Source organism: Hemibagrus wyckioides, linkage group LG05 (assembly GCF_019097595.1).
Source record: "Hemibagrus wyckioides isolate EC202008001 linkage group LG05, SWU_Hwy_1.0, whole genome shotgun sequence".
NCBI lineage: Eukaryota > Metazoa > Chordata > Actinopteri > Siluriformes > Bagridae > Hemibagrus > Hemibagrus wyckioides.
The window spans coordinates 2,110,865-2,135,895 of record NC_080714.1 but is presented as its reverse complement, the minus strand read 5'-3'; the positions used below and the strand labels follow the sequence as shown (position 1 = coordinate 2,135,895).

Below are 25,031 nucleotides of genomic sequence, written 5' to 3'. Positions count from 1 at the left end.
GATACCCAGGTCACTGAGCTTAGTGATCAGTTTACTAGGGACAACTGTGTTAAAAGCAGAGCTGAAGTCAATGAACAACATCCGAATGTATGTATTGTTATTGTCCAAGTGGGAGAGAGCAAGATGAAGAGCAGTGGAAATAGCATCCTCTGTTGACCTATTTGGGCGATAGGCAAACTGATGTGGGTCCAGTGTAGGTGGGAGACATGCTATGAGGTGACAGAACCAGCTTCTCAAAGCATTTCATAACAATGGGGGTGAGTGCAACAGGGCGGAAATCGTTCAGACATATTAAGGCATGATATGCTAGACAATTTCTAGTTATCCATATACCAGTGAATTTCTTCACCATAGCTGACGACACAGTACCTACAGTCAAACCACAATCATATCCATACCACATATCATAATGCGCAAATACACTTACACACTATATGTACAATATATATTCACAGAAATCAAAGTTCCACATAACTTTACTGAAGGGTTGTTAAATGAGGCCAAGTAGAAGTCAATTCAGTTCAGTTTACTTGTAAACTTTTAATGAACATTGTCTCAAAGCAGAAGTATATATATACATACATATATATATATATATATATATACACACTATATTGCCAAAAGTATTCGCTCACCTGCCTTGACTCACATATGAACTTAAGTGACATCCCATTCCTAATCCATAGGGTTCAATATGACGTCGGTCCACCCTTTGCAGCTATAACAGCTTCAACTCTTCTGGGAAGGCTGTCCACAAGGTTTAGGAGTGTGTTTATGGGAATTTTTGACCATTCTTCCAGAAGCGCATTTGTGAGGTCACACACTGATGTTGGACGAGAAGGCCTGGCTCTCAGTCTCCGCTCTAATTCATCCCAAATGTGTTCTATCGGGTTGAGGTCAGGACTCTGTGCAGGCCAGTCAAGTTCATCCACACCAGACTCTGTCATCCATGTCTTTATGGACCTTGCTTTGGTCACTGGTGCACAGTCATGTTGGAAGAGGAAGGGGCCAGCTCCAAACTGTTCCCACAAAGTTGGGAGCATGGAATTGTCCAAAATGTCTTGGTATGCTGAAGCATTCAGAGTTCCTTTCACTGGAACTAAGGGGCCGAGCCCAGCTCCTGAAAAACAACCCCACACCATAATCCCCCCTCCACATGTGTGATCCTATCACAGTTCCATGCTGGAATTCACTGAGCTCCTGAGAGCGACCCATTCTTTCACAAATGTTTGTAAAAACAGTCTGCATGCCTAGGTGCTTGATTTTATACACCTGTGGCCATGGAAGTGATTGGAACACCTGATTCTGATTATTTGGATGGGTGAGCGAATACTTTTGGCAATATAGTGTGTGTATATATATATATATAATTTATCCCTATTGTGCTTTGTTGTCCATTCATATATGCAGTCATTGGTATGCTCCATCCTAGACTAGGATGAGGAAAAAAGACACAGGCAAGAATAATGATCAGGCAGCTAAAATTTATTGGCATATATAATTATATTTTTCTTTTTTGTTAGCTTATGACATTAGCATTATCACTTGCAACATACAAGTTAGAGGTAATAATGCGACGAATGTTTTGAGTTCAAACTGCAAAGAAGTTAAAACATCTTGTGGAGAGAATCAGCAAGTACAGAAGAGCTTTAGTATGATTGGACATGCTTAATGTTTATACATGCTCTAATAAAATACAGTATGCAGTCCACACTATCTAAAAAAAGAATTTACAGTGGAAATGGAAATTCAGAGCATACTGTTTAATCAGTAAAAGCAAATAAATCATGCTTAGATTATAAGTGCAGTTACTTTTGTTTATTTGTTATCTTCCAAGTAATTTTTTTTTGTCAGCACCTTATGTAAAATGTCTTGGTGAATGACATTACATCTGTAAATAATGTTTCAAGTAGATCACATTAGAAAGAAAATAAGGCATATTTTTAACACCAAATACATCTTGATTATTTAATTTGAGGTTAATGACAAACAAAAAACTAAACTACAAAAGACCTACTATTAATGAGTTAGTGAATGTTGTCTAAGTAAAAAGATATGTTGAAGTTACCCACACAATTCCCATAAAAAAGCTCTGGCTGTGATCTTGCTGAGATCGTGTTCAGATTCTCACTGAACTGGACAGGGTGAGGTGTACTCAGTTGCAGCTTGCTCACCTTTTGGGGGGGGGGACAAAAATCATGCTTTAGTTCACATGTTAAGGGACACAGATAGAGTCTGAGCTCTGTGTATAATTGCTGTAGATAGGTAGGTGTAGAGTAATGGTTAGTACAGATGTATAGCACACATACCGGTCTCATAATAGTCATAAACCTTAACAACAGCTGGTTTTAGGTCCTCCACTGGAAGGTCTTGTATGATTGTCAGGGTGTACACCTTCTCCTCTCCATTTGTCAGCTAAATCAGACAGAGTTATCAGACAAAATTATTTCTGTTCAGCATACTGCTGCATGCAATTGCAGAAGGATGGGGTACAGTAACTAAACACGTTTTAGACAATTTATCAGCAACTGTCCAAGGTAAAACTAATTTTTTTATTTTCTGACATCTTCAGGATAGAGTACTTGATGCTTTCTGGTTTCTCTGTAACATGACAAACTGTATTTATTTGTCTTAATAACAGAAAAAGAAAAAGAAATGGAGGATGAATAAGAAAACTAAGGCCGGTGAGGGAACAACTGAATATTGCTGCTATAATGCAACTGACATTCTAGAATGATAAATCTAACTTTAAAAGAATCAAAAAAGTTTGCTTTGTCATTCTTTAATGAGTAAAAAGAAAATGTGGTTTGTGTGAAATTACACAAATTCTAGTTCTAAAACACCATAGGGATAATAGGGATAATAAAACTTTCAACCATATAGCTGACCCGCTGTTTAACTTAAATCCAGCACAGCCATCTTCATCCAGCCTGTGATCTTACTTTTTTTTCTTGTATGGGAGATTTTAGTATTTTGTGGGAATATAAAACTACATCCAGTATTAGTAAAATTATGTGACAATGGGTAAGGGAAACCAAAAACACACCCAAAATAAAGTGAAAAATTTAAATTACAGGCAGATCTAATTTGCATGATTTTCTTGGGAGATCTCCTCCCAGACCTGGATATGGGCATCAGTGAGCTTCTCTACAGTGAGACAGAGGTAGACCAGTAGACCTTCTCAATAGAGGTGCTATTTGGAGCTTTTGGGTGCTCTGATACATAACATCCCAGAAGTTCTCAATTGGATTCAGGTCTGGGAAATGTGCGGGCCTGTCAGTTTCATCAGTGCCTTCATCATCCAGAAACTGCCATGACACTCTGGCTACATGAGGCCAGGCATTTTTATGCACCAGTAGAAACCCATGGCCCACTACACCAGTGCAAGATTTGACAATGACTCTGAGAATTAATAATAAAGGTACTGTTGGTTAACACTTGGAGGTCTCTGTGCCCTTTTAAGGATATTCCTCCCCAGACCATCATCGACCCTTTGCCAATCTGGTCATGCTGGATGATAATGCAGGCATTATAATTCCCCATGGCATCTAAAGACTCTTTTACCTCTTTACATGTGCTTCACATGTCATCTGTGAAGAGAACAGAGCGCCAGTGGTGGACCTGCCAATTCTGTTGTTCTCTAGCAAATTCAAATCAAGCTGCAGTGTGCTAGGATGTAAGCACAGGTCCCACTAGCGGATGTCAGGCCCTTATGCCATCCTCATGGAGTCACAGACACCAGTAGCCTACTGGATGTCATTTTGTAGTGCTCTGGCAGTGCTCTTCCTTTTCCTTCTTACACAAAGGAGCAGATACCGGTATTGCTGCTGGGTTGCCCTTTTATGTCCCTGTCCAGCTTTCCTTGTTTAATTGATCTTCTGGAATCTCCTCTATGCTTGAAACTGTGCTGGGAGAGAGACCAAATTTCCTTGCGATGGCATGTATGGATGTGCCATTTTGGAGGAGCTGGATTACCTGTGTAACCTGATTGGGTTGTAAGCAATGCCTTATGCTACTAGTAGGAGAAAGCAATTACTTGTGGCCAGTACCTGCGAAACCATTTCAGAGGTTGTCTCTGTTGCAAGTGAATGTACAACCAAGCTGGATTAAATTTTGATTAAATTTAAATGATCTGAACTTGAGGGTTAATGAGACAGAAGTGTGTGTGTGTGTGTGTTTGTATATCTTACTTCATTCAGATAGATGATTGCTTTGCCCTCAATTTGATCGACACGTTTCACAGCTCCATCAGTTGACTGGAGTAAATATAGTCAAAGTAATAACTGAAGCATCAATATGAAAAGCGGTCAATTAGCTGATACTTTGAATAGTTGTGTTTTTTCAGTTAAATATTTTAAATAGTTCTTGGTTCAGTTTCACCACGTTAACAACTTATGTTTAAGACAAATTATTATGAAAAATTGTATATATAAATATTTAGATCAATGTTCATGTTTTACACTTCCAGTTAAGGGTCACGTTACATTTGAATTGCCGTTCACAAGCTGCACCGACGTCTCGTCCACCCTGAATCCAGAAAGAGGCTTGACTTCGATGACCACCATGTTTGTTTCCAAACGTTGACCATTATACCTGAGATTAAAAGATCATTTATCATTCACATTCACTTCATTTGTTCTAAAGTACCTGACTAACACATCTCATGTACAATCACCTTAGTTTTTACCTCACTTCTAGAAGCTATAACCAAATAATCTTACTCTACATTCTGCTCATTATTTAAATAATAACTAAATGAGAATATTTTTCTACAATGATCACTTTCACAGATTTATGTCTGTGAAATATTATAGAATATTTTGATTATATATACTTTGTTCAGTGTTATCCGATTTTCTGTGTAAAGAATTCAGCTATTTAAAATGAGAGAGAGAGAGAGCAAAATATTAAATATATTCTTCAATTTGTATCACATGATTAATAATACTTCATTAAATACACCTGTTTTAATGGATGTATTATGAAAGATAATTCGATTAAATTTCTTTGTCTTCCTTATTTTGTCTTATTCTTACATAAACGTTTATATTCACTTACATTCTGACTTTGATTAAATAACCTTAATATGCATTATGCACAAAAACACATTATATTGGATGTATTTATGGAGATTTTTATGTCCTATATTGTAGATTATGGTGTTACAGTACAACTCACATGACAGTAATGGTCACTTCTAGAGATGGAATTGGGACTCTGCAGTTTCCAAAGGCTGAAGCTGAGATGGTGAATGACGAGTCGTCAGAAGGAGGAGGGATGTTGTAGTGCAAAGTGAACTAGAACAAACAAATCAAAACTAACTACTATTACTTGTCCACCCAAATTATCCTAAGAACCTGCTGAATTAGTAAAGGAGCTGAGGTGAGTGAATAATGTAGAAAATGGTGATATACCAACCTGCACATACACACAGCCTCTTCCTTCTGCTGTGACATCATAGTCTCCAGGAACCTCCTGTAGCTGAGTCTCCTGATACAGCAGCCTGTTACTCTGAGTGATGGTGAAGGTGTTAATCAGCCCAGATGGTGATGTTATAGTAACGGTGACAGTTTCTGCTGGACTGTAGGTGGCGAGACTGTATTTTGCCAAAGCCTGTAGAGCCACAACAGTGTCCTAGATGATGGAAAAGAGTATAAAGAGAGCAAATTTAACCCTTTAATGTGTGGTGTCTAGACTCATAATAAAAAAAGATATATTCTTACATATGTATTATATATACATGTAAATCACTTCAGTATTACACAAACCAAATTATTTTGATTTTTATTCCATTAAGTGTTGATCCTCCCAGTCCAAAGTAGGGAAAGTTATAGACACAGCATATCCCAAGCCTAAAACTGTTTTATAAAACAGCTGTAATTTTTAAACCTTTTCAATTTGTTAGTTATGTTATATACATAGCAATTTTCTTATATTAGAATATTTTTTACCATATAAAATTATAGTTCTAAATCACTGGTCCTGATGCTGTGGTACCATATTAGAACCTGATAATGATTATAAATAAAATCTTAGTTCAGGACTATTTTTACACTTTAAAATCACAGTGCAGGATTTACACAGAAAAGAACTACTACTTTACTGGCTACAACACATGGAAATACAATTAAAAGTAAGTAGAACAGAACAAAATGGAACCAAAGCAACAGTTGTATATCTGTAGCATACTGATAAATACAAAACACACAACCCAGACCTTGGAACAAACTAGTAGTTTACTTGTTAGATTAAAATGATTAAGTCCACTTATTCATTTCACAGTTCAATTCTGTCAATGTTAAATTGTCATACTTCGTTATTGTTTTTAATTAACGTTTTGTGAAATTAAAAGCAGGAGCTTCTCTTGTATGTAGCTTCTAGGGTGTAACTATCTGTGTTTTGGGGTAAATATTTTTTGAAAGTGTTCAAAACTAGTAGATTGATATGTTTAAGATTTGTACCTGTGTAGATGCAAAGCCTCCAAAGGCATTCTGTTGCTGAGAAAGCCATTGGACGATGCTGGTGCTGTAACCCAGATCAAACCCTGGTAGCTCTGGTCCAGACATCAGAGCCAGGAGAACATACGAGGTCATCTCCACCTCCAAAGAGTCTGTCACTGACCCATCATTCACTCTGCTCCAGTGACGCCCGCCCCCTAAATTATTAAATAAGAAAATTCTCAAAAATTCTAATGCTAAGAAAGCCATGAATCACACAACCTACACAAACAAACTGCAAGCAAAATCAACATTCTCTAATGAACACTAACATTTTCCAAAAATTGTTTTTGCAGTGCAAACAGTGCAGTGTTTTTAACGTTAACGTTCTCTATTAAAACAAACACCAAAATGATCAAATACCAACATCTCATAAAGTATTCTTTTATTAAGAATCCCCCAACATGAAAAGACAGCAATTAATCTCTAGTTACTAATAATAAAGCACCATCCATATTCTCTATTATTTTTCACCATCCTGTGAAACAGTCCTTAATAATTCGTACTTGGTCCACATTAGTTGTTTCTAATTTCTAAGTGTATACAAGTAAGGCAAATGTGTACAAACTTGGGATATACTTGTTCTACTCTTTGAGGGATTTTGTGTTTGTTTGTCTTTTTTTAAATCAAACCTGAGATAATGGCATTTGCATCCAGGTCTGAGATGAGTGTGTTCCTCATCCCCTCATCTCCAGCAAGGGTGAAGGTGTAGAAGAGGAGAGCCTTAGCATAGTTCAAGTTCACCTGAGTGTACGCATTCCTTAGGCATGTAAGACTGTTGTTCACCACAGGATCCTGCCATTCATAGAACAACAAACATATTATTGATTCTGTACTTCCTACACTGTCTGTTTATCATTGTTGTGCTCCTTCACTTGTAATGAGCTGTAATGATCCAACAGTCAGTGACATTTAATAAATTGTACAAAGAAATTTCATACAATTACTCACTGTAACTGTATAATTAAGTTCCAGCATTGCAGCTGTGATGTACGCCGAGAGAGTCACCTCATCATTCACTCCTCCCTGACAGTGAGAGAGAGAAAGAGAGAGAGAATGAATTGTTATTATAATTGAAGTAAAATTGTTAATCTTGAATACATAAAACAATGAAATTAATAAGTATATTATAGTATTGGACTCAAATTAGCCTCCTGACCTTCATGTCAAGATGGAAGAGTTGTCCCACTGAGGCAAAGCATCCATTGTCCTGCTGCTGTTGACCGAGCCAAGCCTTCGCCTGTTCCACAAACACCTGATCTATAAAGATGTATCGCTTTGCTTTTCCAAAAGACTTCATCACAAATGCTGTCAGCCTGAGAACACAAACGCAACAATTATAGATAACAAGACAGAATCATAAATTTTATTTGCAAGCTAAAAAAATACATAGCAGGACTCTTTTTTGCTTTCTCTTAGTCTTCAGTCTAGCTACCTGATATATCCTGATTTTTATTGTAAGAGGATATTCAGTGTTATTCATTTCAGCTCTCTCTGTGTACATATAAAATATACAAGATATACACGGCTTTGCGGCCATGGCTGCTGAAGTCTAGAGACTCTGCCATCAGACAAAACAGTCTTCAAAACATCAAGGGACAAACTGTCCTGAGCCATCAGAGAGGCAAAGCGTGCACACGCCCAGAGAATCCACGGCCACTTTTAGGACAGCGGAGACACCTTTCACATGTGGCAAGGCATCCAGGTGATCACAAACAAGACAACTTTATCTGTCTGACAGTGTTGCCACCTTCCCAGAGGCACTGAAAGCCTTCTACACTCAGTTTGAGGTGCAGAACAACGATGTGGCGGCAAGGAAGACCGTCTCTCCTACCAAGTACCAGGTGCTCTGCCTATCTATGGCTGACGTTAGGAAAACTCTATGCAGGGTTAACCCACAGAAGTCTGCTGGACCAGACAATATTCCTGGGAGAGTGCTCAGGGAATGTACAGAACAGCTAGCACATGTCTTTACTGACATTGTTAACATTTCCCACGTGCCTCAAGACAATGACCATCGTCCCTGTGCCAATGAAGTCTTCGGTTTCCTGCCTCAGTGCGCACTTACACCCATCATAATGAATTGGAATCTCCAGCACCACTACACTGAACACTGGGGCCCCTCAGGGATGTGTCCTCAGCCCACTGCTGTTCACTCTGCTGACTCATGACTGTGCAGCATTGCACAGCTTAAATCACATCACCAATGGCACAACTGTTGTGGGTTTCATCAGCAAGAACAAGTCATCATACAGAGGACTTCAAGTTGGCCTCCATCTGATTGAGCAGATGTGAAATGTTATGGGCAAAGAAGTCTGATAGAGGCCCACCTTGCAACATGCAGAGCTTAGATTATCTGCTGCTATATACACTACTCACAAAAATTTAAGGATATTTGGCTTTTGGGTGAAATTTATGGAAAATGTAAAAAGTTCACTCTACAGTGATATTATATCATGAAAGTAGGGCATTATGTAGAAGCATTCAATGGTGATTTCCTCATCTCAAACAATTTATTGAAACAAAAGCCAACAACAGTGGTGGGTATACCACAACAAAAAATCTCAATGTCTCAATAATCTGTCATGTGCCCTTGACCATCAATTACAGCTTGACAACATCTCATGCTGTTCACGAGTCGACTTATTGTCTGCTGAGGCATGGCATTCCACTCTTCTTGAAGGGCGGCCCTCAGGTCATTGAGGTTCTGGGGTGCAGGGTTACGAGCCTCTACAAGGCGACTCGGCTGATCCCATAGGTTTTCTATGGGATTCAGGTCTGGAGAAAGTGCAGGCCACTCCATTTGAGGTACCCCAGCCTCCAGCAGCCGTTCCCTAATGATGCGACCTCGATGAGCTGGAGCATTGTCGTCCATGAAGATGAAATTAGGCCTGTGTTGTTCATGCAGGGGCACAATGACTGGATTAATGATGTTATTCAGGTAGTATTGGCTTGTCACTGTACCATTCACAAGATGTAGGGCAGTTCTGTATTGAGTGGACACACCTGCCCAGACTGTAACACCACCACAGCAGTGGCTGATGCATAGCGCTCTCCTTGACGTCTCCAACATCGTTGGCGGCCATCATTTCTGCTCAACGTGAATCGACTTTCATCAGAGAACAGCACTGAGGCCCATTGGTCCCTCGTCCAGCGCAAATGCCCCCTGGCCCGACGCCTGTGCCTGGTGGTGTGGTCAGGTACCCTTGCAGGTCATCTAGCACGCAGACCACGCTGATGTAAACGGTATCGAATGGTCTGACGTGACACTTGGGTGACTCTCACCTCCCTTAAATGTGCCTGGAATTGAGTGCCATTCATCATCCGGTTCCGCAGGTCACTATTCACAATGAAGCAGTCATCAACGTGGGATGTGGCCAAAGGACGTCCACTTCTATGGCTTTCTGTGACTCTTCCAGTCTCTCTGTATCTCTGTCGCAACCTGCTGATGGCACTCTGTGACACTCTAAGCTCAGTGGCCACTTCCCTCTGAGAACATCCTGTTTGAAGCCTCACAATGGTGAGGTTCTGTTGATCAGTTGTTAGGTGTGGTCTTGGTCTCATGATGTCAAAATGTGAACAGCATGATGAAGAGGACTGTTTAAATACCAATTCTAATTGAACCAGAAAATTTATTGGTCGATTCATGGATCAAACCCCAGTTGTGAATTTTGCCGTTAAGCACCTTGTTAGAGAACAGCAAGTTCTGCAGAAAGTACTGAAGCACTGAACAGTTGGACATTCAAAAGTGTAGAGAAGGTCAAATTAAGTTCACCTGGAAAGTTTATAGTGCATTTTAGGTGCATCCTGAAATTTCCTGAAAGCCAAATATCCTTAACTTTTTGTGAGTAGTGTATACACCAACTAGGCATAACTTTATGACCACCAGCCGAATATTGTGTTGTTCCCCTTTTTGCTGCAAAACAGCCCTGACCCGTCATGCACTGGCACCTTTCTATCAGAACCAGCATTACCTTCTTCAGCAATTTGAGCAACAGTAGCTCATCTGTTGGATCGGATCACACGGGCCAGTCTTCGCTCCCCCATATAAAAACTCACCATGTGTTTCCTGATGGATCACTCATCCCAAAAGCACTATAAGATCCATCAGTGTGTTTGTAGGTCAGTTCTCTCTGATATCCTGTGTAGGAGATATAAAAGTTGTGTAAATTTATTAAAACATTAAAATATGTTACCCTAGATGTCAGAAGGTCACTTGCTGAGCACCTTCAAAATAGACCATAGAATAAACAACTGTGGAATTTGCATTCATTTGTTCATTTATCATTTATAAATTGTCTTATCCTCAGTTTTGAGCCCCTCAAATTTACCGAGATGGTAAGTCTTATAAAGAATCCTCACCGCTCACGAGATAGGTCTCAGCTGTACTCCTGATCTGCGGCGTGAGTTGGTTGGTGCTCTCCAGGTACTCCAGGATGAAGATGTTGGGGGCGAAGCGCAGCATGTTCTGCTCTCCACAGCCATATGGCATCGCTAGGAGGCTCGCCAGGTTCTGTAGAGCTCGGCCCATCAGATCTCCTGCAGAGAGAGAAGGTTAACATGTTTTATCTACTAAAATGTCTTCACACATTATTTGCCGTATTTATAAACAAGTTTTGATGCAGGATATTTATGAAAATAATTTAAACTGATGAAATAGAAAGATTTCAAGGACTCACCCAGCACAGAGACTGAGGCCATGGCTGAACCTTCCACGAATACCTCAGGCAGGGTTAGTGAGACTGTCTTCTCAATGGCACCTTCTAAAAGAGATAGAGAATCAAGGAAAAAACTTCCACAAGAGTTTTGTAAAATCACTTGGACTGACACAAGGATGGAATTAAGATACCCTGGAAAAAGGTAATCTCAAGGCCAAACATGTTCTTCACAGTAACGTATAAGATATGTAGTGAAAGAAATGAGAAAGCATAAGGTGTGTGTCTGACCTGAAGGGCAGAGAAGCTCATTGTAGCTTTTATACTGTTTGGTTCCTTCAGGCTGAAAATAGTAGCAAAATAATAACACAGTTATAATCACAAATACATCATCAATCAAAGGGCTAACACAAAGATCTTTGTACATAAAAAACACAGAGTTGTTTTTTTCAATAGCATCAATAGACCACTACTGTTAAGCTCATAAAGCACATTTACTGAAGTTTATTAATTATGTATTATGTAAATGGTAAATGGCTGTTGGCTGCAAAAGTCAAGCAAATTATTATTATTAGAAGTAATAATCACCTGCACTAGCAGTGTTTTAATGACTGAATCAATGTGTCCTTTCTGTGGTACAGTCACTGCTCTCTCTCCACATAGATCCGATGACTGTATGGCCTCTGCTGTCACGTTGATACTTACCTGCCCTATAACACACACACACACACACATACACAAATACTGTTTATTCTCAGTAACAAACCCACCGTTAACAGTGCATCAAGAAAATGATTGTGGTTTATAATTCTGCAACAGTCACAGCTAAGCTTAGTGTTTTAGTGAAACCATGGTGTTATTTAATCCCCACTGAAATGTGTGTCCTAAAAGTAAATTATATTGGGTATAATTGTGTTCATCACATTACATATACTGTATATTCATATGGCCAAAAACACCTGACTGTTTTAGTCTTGAATCATTAATACTCCCTTGTTATTCTAAAAGCCTCCATTCTCCTGGGATGGATTTCCACTAGATTTTGATGCAGGGATTGTCATGCTTAAAAAGATTTAGTTCCCATGAAGAAAAAAGGTAATGCTACAGCATACAAAGACATTGTAGATAACTATGTGCTTCCTATTTTGTGGCCACACCTTAAGTAATCAAAAATGGGAGGAAAATGCAGCTATAAATAATTTTAGATGACATTAAAAAACAAAACCTACATTGCAAAAGAAGATGGACTATTTTAACTATGCTCAATTTATTAATGTAAGAAATGCACTGAGCTTTAGTTTGACATACCCAGTACCAGCGGTGTGATGGTCCAAGAGAAAGTCCAGCTCTGGTCAGCACACAGACATTGTGTATAACTGCACTCTTCACACACTTGTGCAGAGAATTGTTCCGAGTCAGCCAAAGTCACCATCACCTTTGACACACAGGGTTTTTATTTCATCAGCTATTTGAAAACTGAACCTACCTTTTCTTATTTAATGAAAAGTTGTGTGACCACCATTCCTGATTCTACTAGTCAATGCGTGAAATTCAATAGAATGTCACCAGATGTGGACATATACTAAGTTGCATATTCATGAAGGGATTATGGTTTTTTGCATAGCAAAATATGTTACATAAAAAAAATAAATAAGAAGACAAGTGTGCTGGAATAACTACAGTATGCTGATCAGTAATATGCCATTGGTAACTTTAGATTGTGGTATGATGCAAAAGTACATACTGTATGTGAGAAAATTACTTAATTTAAGAATATTTTACTAATTCAAACACTTCAGCTCACCATCATGCAGCTTTGGAGGTAGTTGAAGACGGTGGCTTTGAGTGTGAACACTTCTCCTCGGATGACGGAGCTGGGCATGGTGAGACTCACAAAGAAAGGCTGGAAGGCAGTGAGCTCGGTTTTCGGTGCGACTCCGAACCCGACAGGTGATGTACAGAACGCACCAGCCTGCCATGTGGTGATGGAGTCTGGGACTGTTTTACTAACAGCCATCGCTCCAGACTGACTGTACTGGAAAAAACATTGTCTCATTAACAGAGAAAAACAAAACAAACAAAAAAAACACTTGAACACCATGCGCACCTGACTGAAACGAGATCCCAAATCCAGGTCTCTGGGAAATATTTGCGGATTGTAATAACTGCTTGGTTTAAACTTGAGTCACCTGAAGTGGATTCTTTGGCGAGGACAGCTGGTGCGTCTTTGGCTTCAGCTACAGGTATGTCTAGGGCTAAATTGGGGTATACAGTTGACAAAATTGTTGCTTATGACATTATACCGGAGTTAAAATTACATAATGAAAAGTGTTGATTGCAAGCATTTGCATTTAGAATTTTTTCTAATTCAAAATATGAAGTTCAAAGAGTTGTCACTGTCAAGGGAGAAAGCTATCAACAGGCTAAATCAACAATTTGGTCCATTAATACGTTCTTTAGAAGCAAGAATTAACTGGTAATCTCAGGATCATAGAAAGACTCTGGTAAAGTATAATGGGTAAGAGAATTCTTTTCTTTGTGAAGAAAAACTTTACAACAGTTCACCAGAACAGGAACATCCTTAGTAGGTTTCTTTTTTAAGAAAGAAATGTTCTGCATTGGCCAGGTCAATCACCTGACCTGAAACCAGTTTAGCTGCATTTCACTTGCTGAAGGGAAAACTCAGGACAAATCCTCAAGAGCAAGCAGGGAGTGAAGACAGCTACAGTACAAGGGAGGTAGAGCATCACCAAGGAAGAAATCCAGTGTCTGGTGAGTTTCAGACTTCAGGTAATTTATTGTATGATTATGTTAGTGGGTCAAATTGCTTTTAATTTCTTTAAAAGCAGTGGTGGTGAAGGGTAGTATAAATATAAACGATGTAATTCTTAAACTGTTTACTAGATACGGTTGAGAACAACATATACATTTTCTGGAATTTCCTATGTGGGATTAATAAAGAGTTATCTTAAATATGTGCAAATTAGAGCTCGGTATACAACTTAAATAATAATAACTTAATAAGTTACATTTCATTTTTGACCTGATTGTAGCACATGTGCTTCAAGTCAAAGAGAAAAGGTTGTGAAAACCACTTACCACTCATATTTGGAAAACAATCTGAAGGTTTCTTTATGTCTGTATTGGTGAGGATTTTAATTCCAATATCCTGCATGAGAAAAAGAGGGAAGGCACAATCATTTCTTGGTATACAAGAAACACAATTCTCATATACGCATGTGAGCACATCTGCTAGTCTTCTGTTATCACAATATTGTGCTGTACAAATACATGTATGTTCTACTACTTGCCTCATTAAGTAATATTCTTGTGCAGTATTCTTGTAACAGTGTGCTGATAAAAAATCACCATATTTACAACTATAGGATTTACATTTATTAGTAAATCACTGCATATGAACTGTTACTATGGAAGCAATAATGTATTAGAATGAGTTCATTAATATAGACTTGAGCTGCACTATTGTCAGAGCTGCTGTTAAAAATTAATTAATCAAACTGTAAGCAATCAGAATACAGAATGGGATGTATTGTATAGCTAATCAAAGTTACTTGCCTGATTACAATCCTACATGACAGTACTTTTAAAGAAGAATGATGTCTTACTTTAAAGGTGTTATACACATCCACCTTTCCAGGGTGCGGAAAAAAACCAATCTTTCGCACTTGCGCATCAAATGGGATAATCCTGATTGGTGGGATCCCCCAACATGGGTTCGAATCTTCTTCGTAGATGTTGTACGGATATCCTGATAACGTTTGCACAGGCAGCATGTTGAACACCTGGAATAAATGGGTGTGACTTTTTTAGTAGGATTCTGAATATAATATTTATTAAATCAAATTAAAATTATCAAATTAAAATTTAAATAAATTCAATAAAAAAGACTTTTAGCATCTCCAAGCTTTATTTTAGGACCCATCTACAAATATTTTTAAAAAATATATACTTTTTATTTCTTACTACACATTCCAAATGAGCTCCATGACTAAACTCAACACTACTTATTATTTTGGACGTACAGATTGGATGTTGAGCTCCTTCTCTGGTTGAAGCAGCAGCAGACTCTGATCTATGGCCTTCACTGAACACAGGGAACCCGGAGCAGCTTTCAGCTTCAGTGACACCTGACCACCAGGAAGCTCAGTAGAAGGTGAAAAACTTAAAGACACCTAAAAGACCACAACAAAATAAAAAATACTGTTTAAATAAAAAATAATAAATAAATTAAAGCTTAGGTTAGCATTGCATTGGTAAAGATTATCTCCACAAAATCTTCACATTACAAACTCCTCTGTGTATCTCGTTTCTGCCATTGCTGCACAAGAGCTGAATAAGGTGTAGGGGGTGGGATAGCTCAGTGGATAAGGTGTAGGACTATGGCTCATAAGGTTGTGAGTTTAAAATCCCCTGACCACCAAGCTGCCACTGCTTGGCCCTTGAGCAAGGCCCCTAACCCTCAGTTGTATAAAAATGGAGATGAATTTAATTTGCTCTGGATAAGGGTGTCTGCCCAATGCTGTACATGCTAACAATATCTCTTGATACTACTTCAATGTCTCTAAATTGTAATTGGGCCAAAATCAACATCAACTGGAGTGAATGGTGGAAGATGAGGTGGTACATGATCAAAAGGCTGTCATCTTTTGTTGGACAAGGAGACTTTGGTGTTTATGACAGATGTCAGTGGAACGGAAGCTGCACTGTGTGAGGAGTGTGAGATCAAGGACAAAAAGACTCACAAACAGCTTCTATTCACAAGCCAGCAGACTCCTGAACAACACTTAACACCACTGCCTCACACCCCATCACCCCCACTGACTGCTGCAACACACTGAGTAACTTACTTATGTCTGATCTGTATATACTGTATCTTTTTATTTATTTTTTTATTGGATTTTTTTAATATATTCTATTATTTTTTATTCTTTTTGTAAGGGAGACGTGCAAAGTAAGAATTTCATTGTATGGTCTAAACTATTGTGTTTTCACTGTGCAAATGACAATAAACTTCTTGAATCTTGAATGATGCTGGCAACTGCATAAGCTGATGGTCCAGTATTTCATACAAAGTAGAAAGATCACAAGGTATTTGCCAAAATGTCCAACTTTATTTTGGTTTTTTTAGAAAAGACCAAACTGCATATGGCTGGATGTGTTATTTGCACTGGCATAGCAATCTTACTAATCTTGTCTCCAACTCTAAAGATTCCACCATCAATTCAAGTGTCAGAGAACATTTTAGTTTAAGAAAGCCATACCAGCTTGCATCATATATTTGACTGAAAATGCTCTGAAAGATGACATCAGATCAGTATATATATAAATAAAATATTTACAAAAATCTCAGGGGTGTACTCACTTTTGTGAGATACTGTATACAGTATATTGTACAGTATATATACATATATATATATATATATATATATATATATATATATACATATATATATATATACATATATATATATATATATATATATATATATATACATATCAGAAACCTCTGGTCATTAATTTCTGACCTTGTTAGCCAAACACAGCTGAATGGGGTAGTTCATGCTGTCTGCCACAGCTTCACCACTGGGAAGGACTGTGTACAGGACCACCTGAGCAACCGGGGACAGCTTTATCATGTTTTGCAGAGTAACCACCAGGTTTCCCCTGTGCTCTGCAACAAAACAGAAATATATTAGACTTTGATATTAAAGAAATATTTGTAGTTTATAGTGGTATGATGTTAATGAACCTGTCCCAGGGCTGATGGCTTCTGTGATACGTCCTTGCTGAATCAAATGCCCTTTATTCATCACCTAGACAGTAAAATTAAGATGAATACAATGCATACAGTTATATTTCTATATTGAAAAAGCTCAATCATTATTTTTGAAACTTAGGTAAAAATGTACTTTTTAACCTAAAATTATAGAATATACAAGGCATGAGTCTTTCAGTAAGAAACAATTTTCAGTTATACTCATGCATAACATGACTTAAAATAAATGAGGGCAGTAAAATAATTTTTTCATGCTGCAATGATTCTTGATTATATTCTCATGCTTCAATGTTATAGTGAAAGCCAAACTCACCATGTAGAAGAAGGATATAGTCTTCTGGCGTGGTGAAAGTGCACTGTGGTGTATCATGTACTGAGCCTTGATGACGCCATTTCTATCACAGCTTAAGGGTGTCAAGCAGCTCCTCAATTTAATAAAACTCCGACTCTTGGAGTAGAAAGGCTGAAGCCAGAGGTAGGCTGCTGGATACTGTGGTGTGAGCTGATTTTCCTTATATACAACTGGTCTGTTAGTCATTTCATACTCCGCCTATGTAAGAGAGGAAAGAGAGGAAAACAGAAAATAAAGCACAGATGATATTTACATTAAATTATATGTTTTTATACCACACAACAAATTGATTATTTTATATAAACTTCATCAGAAAGTAACGGAACTCTTTATAGCTTCTGTAATGAGGGTTGTCGCAAACCAGTATTCTAGACTGCAGTGCTTCAAAAAAATATATTGTAGTAAAAACAATAAACATATGTGGTTTTTAAATCACATTTGTTTATGTAAATTATTTAGCCAAAGGCAAGAACAGAGAGTACCCACAGGTCAATATGCACTTTAAAAGATTTTTTATTTTATTTAACCTGATTTAAACCCAGTGTTGTTCAATCGCTGTAATATTAGTCAAAAATGGCTGCTATTAAACAAGTTCTAACCATTTTAAACTGTTGTATTTACAGTAATACTACATAATGTTTGGTCACTGGAGCTAGTGTCTTTAAGAGACATTCAGTAATATAACATCAGTAATAATATCAATAGATAGCACTAAATAGCAAGATTGTAATTACTATACAGTTGAGTGTTATAACAGTAACTCTGTTTCATCACACCACCCTGTTACAGATAAGTTTACTGTAAAAGCACCCTACAACAACTCCCACCACACCACATTATAAATAAATATAATCTTTGTTCCCCAAAATAAATATGATCTATGTCCCCCAAACGTCCAACATGGGCTGTCCCTCTGATGTACTTGTTCCTAATCCTGTCCAACCTTGTCACTTCCAAAGAGAACCTCAACATCTTTTGCTCTGCTACCTCCAGCTCTGACTCCTGTCTCTTCCTCAGTGACACTGTCTCTAAACCATACAGCATGGCCGGTCTCACCACTGTCCTGTACACCTTCACCTTGATTCTCGCTGAAATTTTTCTTTCACACAGAACTCCCGACACCTTTCTCCACCCATTCCAACCTGCCTGCACTCGCTTCTTTACCTCTTTCCCACACTCTCCATTACTCTGGACTGTTGACCCCAAGTACTTAAACTCCTGTACCTTCTTCACCTCTTCACCCTGTAATCTTACTGTTCCACTTCCATCCCTGTCATTCACACACATGTACTCAGTCTTACTACCACTGACTTTCATTCCTCTTCTCTCCAGCGCAAACCTCCACCTCTCCAGGTTTTCCTCCACCTGCTCCCTGCTCTCACTACAGATCACAATGTCATCTGCAAACATCATTGTCCAAGGAGTCTCCTGTCTGACCTCCTCTGACAACTGGTCCATCACCATAGTAAAAAGGAAGGGGCTCAGAGCCGATCCCTGATGCAGTCCCACCTCCACTCTGAACTCCTCTGTCTGACCTACAGCACACCTCACCACTGTCCTGCTCCTCTCATACATGTCCTGCACCACTCTGACATACTTCTCTGCTACTCCTGACTTCCTCATACAGTACCACAGCTCTTCTCTGGGCACCCTGTCATACGCTTTCTCCAAGTCTACAAACACACAGTGAACTCTCTCTGACCATCCCTATACTTCTCCATCAACATTCTCAGAGCAAAAATTGCATCTGTTGTGCTCTTTCTGGACATGAAGCCATACTGCTGCTCACAAATTTCCACTACCTTCCTCAACCTAGCTTCCACTACTCTTTCCCAGAGCTTCATTGTATGGCTCATCAACTTTATCCCCCTATAGTTGCTGCAACTCTGCACATCACCCTTATTCTTAAAGATCGGCACTAATACACTTCTTCTCCATTCCTCAGGCATCTTCTCACTCTCTAAAACCCTGTTAAACAAACTAATTAAAAATTCCACTGCCGCCTCTCCTAGACACTTCCAGACCTCCACCGGGATGTCATCAGGACCAACTGCCTTTCCACTTTTCATCCTCTTCAAAACCTTCCTGACTTCATCCTTTCTAATCTTATCTACTTCCTGTTCCACAGAGTTCACCCCTTCTACTCTTTTTTCCCTCTCATTTTCCTCATTCATCAGCTCTTCAAAGTTCTCCTTCCATCTCCTCTGTACACTCTCCTCACTTGTGAGCACCTTTCCATCTCTATCCTTAATAACTCTAACTTGCTGCACATCCTTCCCATCTCGATCCCTCTGCCTAGCTAACCTGTACAAGTCCTTCTCTCCATCTCTAGTGTCTAACCTAGTGTACAACTCATCATATGCCTTCTGCTTGGCCTTAGACACCTCCCTCTTCACTCTGTGCTGTAACTCCTTGTATTCCTGTCTATTCTCTTCAGTCCTGTCCATGTCCCACTTCTTCTTGTCTAACCTCTTCCTCTGAATACTATCCTGAACTTCCTCATTCCACCACCAAGTCTCCTTATCTTCTTTCCTCCTTCCAGATGACACACCCAGCACCTTTCTTCCTGTCTCCCTGATCACTTCTGCTGTAGTTTCCCAGTCATCTGGCAGCACTACCTGACCACCCAGAGCCTGCCTCAACTTCTGTCTAAATTCCTCACAACATTCCTCCTTTTTCAGCTTCCACCACTTGGTTTTCTTCTCCATCTCTATCTTTGACCTCTTTTTCTTACAGACCATCAAATTCATCCTACATACCACCATCCTATTCTGTCTGGCTACACTCTCTCCCACTACCACTTTACAGTCACTAATCTCTTTCAGATTGCCTCTTCTACATAGGATGTAGTCTACCTGTGTGCTCCTACCTCCACTCTTGTAAGTCACTCTATGCTCCTCCCTCTTCTGAAAATAAGTGTTAACGACAGTCATGTCCATCCTCTTAGCAAAGTCCACTACCATCTGTCCTTCAAGGTTCCTTTTCTTAACTCAAATGAACTTTCCACTAAGCTAGTAAATATTCCCACTAAGCATTGTGAGACTATATATAAATAGAAAATAAAATAAAAGACTTCACATACTTGAAGAGAGACTTGCTCCAGACCCCATGGTTCAGTGTTGAGAGAAAACTTTGCAATGCCTTTGTAATTTGTAAGCAGCTTCCGTACTGAAATGTTATTACCAGCATAAGTTACAGTTAAATACACTATTTTTTTTTTCATAGGATTGGATTTTGGGCAGATCACTTTAATCTAAAAAAGAAGAGCAGAAATCAGAGTACCATGTCAGAAACAAAAACACCATATCAAATGAGCTCATAGAAAAAAGATCTGGCCTTGACTTAGCCCAAAATATAACTTTCAACTATACAGTTGTATGTAATAGATATTTTAGCAAATCTGGAAGTGACAGCGTGTACTGGGTTCAATTAGATTTTAAATACATTTAAATATATTACTAACCTAGCTAGCTTTTAAGAACACAGTACAGTATTCAGACTAAAATTAAAATTTCTACATACATAATGCTTCGAATTATATTTAGGAAAATAATAATATATAGAATATGTCTCTAAGACAATTTATATTAATGGCCAACAATGAATTTACTTGTCCTGAATATGCCATTCCAGGCTTAAATGTTGATGATGACTCCTCAAATGAGATTGTGACCATATTAGATGTTATAGGAGAACTTCCCGAGCCAGTCAGAATCACACCTACAGGATAAACACAGCATTAACACCACCTGTCTCTGCAGTGATGGTAATTATGAAGATAATGTTGCTAACAAGTAAAATAATGTGACAACTTAAGAATAAATCAGTACACACTCCCCAGAAGACACTGTTGAGCTCCATAACAGCATTACTTTATAGTACATCTACAAATCTATCTATATAATCTCTTACCGGTGCCGTCTTCTTCCACTTCACTCTGAACTATGATTGAAGCTTCATAGCGTGAATCAGTTAATGCATATTCTGTCAGATCTATGATTTCTATTCCACAGCCTGTTTTGTCAGTCTAAAGAGAAAAAAAAACAAATAAGAGAACTAATGAAAAAAATTACTTTAAAATACTGCTTTACCCAATCACATAAAAAAATATAATATAATATTAAAAATAATCAAGGGTGATTACGTGATTATGTTCAGTAAATGTTCTGGTCTCTGTGGCTTTTGTTACAAATGACTGCTTTGTTGATATTTTGATATATTTTTGGTCTGGATTAGTTTTACATTTCAAGGCGTCTAAAATAGTTAGTACATGAATTGTTCTGAGATTTTAGTCCTGTTTCATCTGTTATATTGGTATTATGGTTTTGCACTTTGAGTAGAAAGGGGGAATTGAGACTTTAGGCTTACATAGATGTTATATTCATATCACAAAATAGTTTGTCCAGAAATCGCTGCATTATCATACATGATTACTAAAAACTAATTAATTAAGTTAAGAGAAACTTAATGTAGGTGTTTATAATTAATATTCTTAAGTGGTGGTGGCGGCTCAAGTGGTTAAGCCTCTGTGTTGTTTAACAGAAGATCAGGGGTTCAAGCTGCCACTATTTCTGCTCCATAGGTGCTGTATCATGGCTGACCCTGTGCTCTGACCCCAACCTCCAAGGATGGGATATGCAAAGAAAGAATTTCACTCTGCTGTAATGTACATGTGACAAATAAAGGCTATTTCTATTCAAGGTTCAAAGGAGTAGCTGAGGAGATGTACTAGTTTCACTTACAAGCAGTTTCTGTTGATTTAATACTAAAGATGACTAACCATCATTGTATAATTCTTGCAGATGTCTGGTGTTGTGTCTCCTTGCAGCCAACTGTATCTGTAACTATTATGGCAGACTTTGGCCTTCACCATCCCACTCACCGGCTTCCCGTATGTATATCTGCAGAAATGTTCATGGAATATTGATTGTATAACTTTATACGGACATGAATTTGGGCTACAGTGACCAATTTTTTCCACCAGCGTGTATATTCAGCTTAATACAAGTTTTTAAATAATGAATAGTATCAGATTTTCAGTTCAGACATTATGTGATTATGTGATTTGTTACAAATGTACTGTCAGAAAAATTCCAGTCTGGAGTGATGAAACAGAACATTATTCAGTAATGAACACTCACTTTGCACAGACTTTCAGTGTGGCATTAGTGTCCAGGATGGTTATGACTGGAGGAAGCTCTACTGTAACTTCAAATGTCGGCAGAACTGTAACAGATGATGTAACACAGTGTTAAAATATAGCTGCCAGTCCTATACAAGATATTTTCATGAAAACTTCACATCATTCTCTTACTGTTTTTAGAATGTTTAAACTCCAGTGTGTGATTTTTTTAGTGAAAGTGCAAAACATTTGTAGTTGATGCCAGAATATTTAAAAAAGGGTTAAATCTAGAGCCCAAATGTCTGCTTTAATTTGTCCCTGAAGACTCTACATAGAAGCCTACAACAAATAAATTCCCTTTCACAGAGGTTTCCATGAATCAGGGACTATGTTGAGTTTTCTTGCCTTGCTATGCCTTTCCTGTTTAGGAGTTTATTTTGCTAGGTTTTTTTTTTCCCTGCCATTGTTTGATTTAGTGTAACTGCTAATTAACCATTATGTTCTGTTTTTATTAAGGATGTAAGTAAACTGGGTCTGACCGTAGTCCTTGACTTCAAACGTTTGTGTGAGCTCTGTGTTTTTCTCGTCCCAGACGTTGATGATGTAAATTCCTTTCGTAGCCTCAGAGTTTATGGGATATGACAGATCCACCAGACCGCTGGAGGTGGCAACGTTCAGCCACTGACCAATGCGATTTGAGTTCGGGTCCTGAAATAAAAATAAATAATCCCTAAAACGGTTACATCCTAAGATATAGTCTTGAAATTAACAATAAGTATTAATGAACAAATAACACATTTTAATTTCATAGTAATTTTTAAGGACCTTAAAATAAGAACATTAAAGAGTTTTCAGATGAAAACCTTTTTAAAGGCATGTCATAAAAGTGAGCATGGCACTGTACCTTCACTTCTATTGTTGGAAACTGAAAAAAAGAAGAAGAAAAAAGCTACATAAGTGTTCAATAAATTTGTTTAGATTTTATTTTAATTTGTTTTAATTGATTATTTATTTAAATAGTTGGGGCTTTGAGCTGTCTTAAGTTTGACCTTTAAAACAAAATTCTATTAAACTACATAATAGCATAATAATAATACAGAGCAATTTATAATAATGTTTACTTCATAATTGTTGCATTAATAAGGCTACCAATGCAGTATTCTTGCATTTTGCAGGTTAGGAAATGATAAAAGTTTTCAAACCGTCTGTTCATAAGTGAGGAAATTGGTATCCACAGAGACGATGCGGAACTTTACTGTGGGGAGAAAATAATATACGTAATATATAATGCTATAGCCGTTTAAATCAGGCTTGTTATTAACACATAACTTTTATAATTCACAGTGTATGTCAATTACAAAACAAATATATGAGACAAAAAAGAAACATTTGAGAGCAGGCCAGAGGTGGGGAGATATGGAAAACCTTTTAGTGTGTGTTACCTGTTTGTCCTGGTTTATAGATGGGTTTGTCTGTCTGAATAAAGGTCAGTTGTGTTGGAGGTGTGATTAGGATCTGTGTTGTCTTATTTAGGAATGTTTGTGACCCATTAATCTGAATATTAATAGATGCCACCAGTTCTACAGTTACAACAGGAACCTGAAATAAAAGGACAAAAATCACAACTGTGCTTCATGATTGTTATTCTTTTTTCATCTTTGCTATGTGATTTGTATTTGATTGAAATTGCCTGCTGTTTGTAATACAGCACTTTGTGCAATTGTCAGTGTCTATTAAAACATATACTATATAGTGGCAGGCTTTTTAACACAAAGTCTTTCTTGGCTAAAACATCATTGTAAAAAGAAGTGGCGGAATGGAGTTTGTTCCTAATGAGCCTGGAGCTCATTTCTCAAGCAGAAAAAATGTAAAATCTGGAAACAAAAAACATGTAAGTCCTGTATACACAGAGGTATACTGTATACTTAAAAGTTCCTTAAGATTCTGTAATTATAACAGATCTAGAAGCACATATAAACATTACAGACTGCAAGTTTAAGATGTTGTCATGAGGATATTATGACGGGTCTGACCTGGAATGGGACACAACGGTGGTATTCTTCTTTTATAGACATTTCAGCCAGAAGAGTGACACTGTTTTGGTTATACTCCAGTTTCACTTCCATAGAAACAGGTTCAAAGAGGTTTACTGTGACACATAATGTCTCAGTGGTGCCCCCTACAGTCTGGGAGGTCACAGCCAACAGGTAAAAGCTGAACAGAAAAAAGAAAGCAAATGAATAATGGTCACTTTGTTGCTCTATGTGTTACTGTTTATATTTTATAACAGTAGAACTGTTGCACCCATCGCTCACCCATCATTGAGGATCACCATGACAATTATTATTAAAAGTAAAGCAGAAAAAAATTCAGGATTTTTGTTGAAAGGTATTCAAGTTGAAAGCTTCTTAAGTTAATGCAGTATAACCGGCAGACCTAGTCTTCATGGCGCTCACATTGTGTAATACTGGAACAGGTTTGGGCCTCTTTAATGGAAATCTTAACGCAACTAGATATAAAACATGGTGCACAACTGCTTGCTTTGTAGCAAGATTTTGGGGAGTCCATTGTCCACAAACCTTATATATACTTTACCTTATATAAACAC

General features: G+C 38.0%; 2 protein-coding genes across 2 annotated transcripts; both read right to left on the bottom strand.

Moving 5' to 3' along the window:
- Window positions 1-1,506: 1,506 nt before the first annotated feature.
- Window positions 1,507-4,853, bottom strand: LOC131352541 (alpha-2-macroglobulin-like). The gene is made up of 4 exons (XM_058388706.1): window positions 4,485-4,853; window positions 4,191-4,256; window positions 2,310-2,415; window positions 1,507-2,174 (listed from the first exon to the last, which is right to left on the bottom strand). The coding sequence occupies exons 1-4, from the start codon at window positions 4,563-4,565 to the stop codon at window positions 2,128-2,130; spliced, it is 300 nt and encodes a 99-aa protein (XP_058244689.1). The 5' UTR covers window positions 4,566-4,853; the 3' UTR covers window positions 1,507-2,127.
- A 489-nt stretch (window positions 4,854-5,342) lies between these two features.
- On the bottom strand, window positions 5,343-24,531 carry LOC131352540 (alpha-2-macroglobulin-like protein 1). Its single transcript, XM_058388705.1, has 29 exons — window positions 24,457-24,531; window positions 23,866-24,022; window positions 23,626-23,678; window positions 23,328-23,348; window positions 22,963-23,131; window positions 22,443-22,527; window positions 22,082-22,202; window positions 21,214-21,328; window positions 20,912-21,021; window positions 20,384-20,554; window positions 17,263-17,499; window positions 16,923-16,986; window positions 16,699-16,844; window positions 15,196-15,345; window positions 14,779-14,955; window positions 14,252-14,321; window positions 13,260-13,407; window positions 12,957-13,182; window positions 12,461-12,587; window positions 11,741-11,862; window positions 11,444-11,495; window positions 11,177-11,260; window positions 10,860-11,036; window positions 10,557-10,638; window positions 7,657-7,813; window positions 7,449-7,523; window positions 7,130-7,292; window positions 6,462-6,655; window positions 5,343-5,634 (listed from the first exon to the last, which is right to left on the bottom strand). The coding sequence occupies exons 1-29, from the start codon at window positions 24,496-24,498 to the stop codon at window positions 5,350-5,352; spliced, it is 3,780 nt and encodes a 1,259-aa protein (XP_058244688.1). The 5' UTR covers window positions 24,499-24,531; the 3' UTR covers window positions 5,343-5,349.
- Window positions 24,532-25,031: the final 500 nt, after the last annotated feature.

What these genes read in the sequence shown, in the direction of transcription:
- LOC131352540 (XM_058388705.1), bottom strand. Translation starts at nt 24,498, where the DNA reads ATGTCTATAAAAGAAGAATACCACCGTTGTGTCCCATTCCAG. An exon ending in TGGGATCTCGTTTCAGTCAG is followed by an intron (nt 13,183 to 13,259) that starts GTGCGCATGGTG and finishes TTTCCAGTACAG; the next exon opens with TCAGTCTGGAGCGATGGCTG. An exon ending in TGAGCTTCTCTGCCCTTCAG is followed by an intron (nt 11,261 to 11,443) that starts GTCAGACACACA and finishes TATCTCTTTTAG; the next exon opens with AAGGTGCCATTGAGAAGACA.
- LOC131352541 (XM_058388706.1), bottom strand. Translation starts at nt 4,565, where the DNA reads ATGGTGGTCATCGAAGTCAAGCCTCTTTCTGGATTCAGGGTGGACGAG. An exon ending in TTGTGAACGGCAATTCAAAT is followed by an intron (nt 4,257 to 4,484) that starts GTAACGTGACCC and finishes TATTTACTCCAG; the next exon opens with TCAACTGATGGAGCTGTGAA. An exon ending in TTATGACTATTATGAGACCG is followed by an intron (nt 2,175 to 2,309) that starts GTATGTGTGCTA and finishes CCCCCCCAAAAG; the next exon opens with GTGAGCAAGCTGCAACTGAG.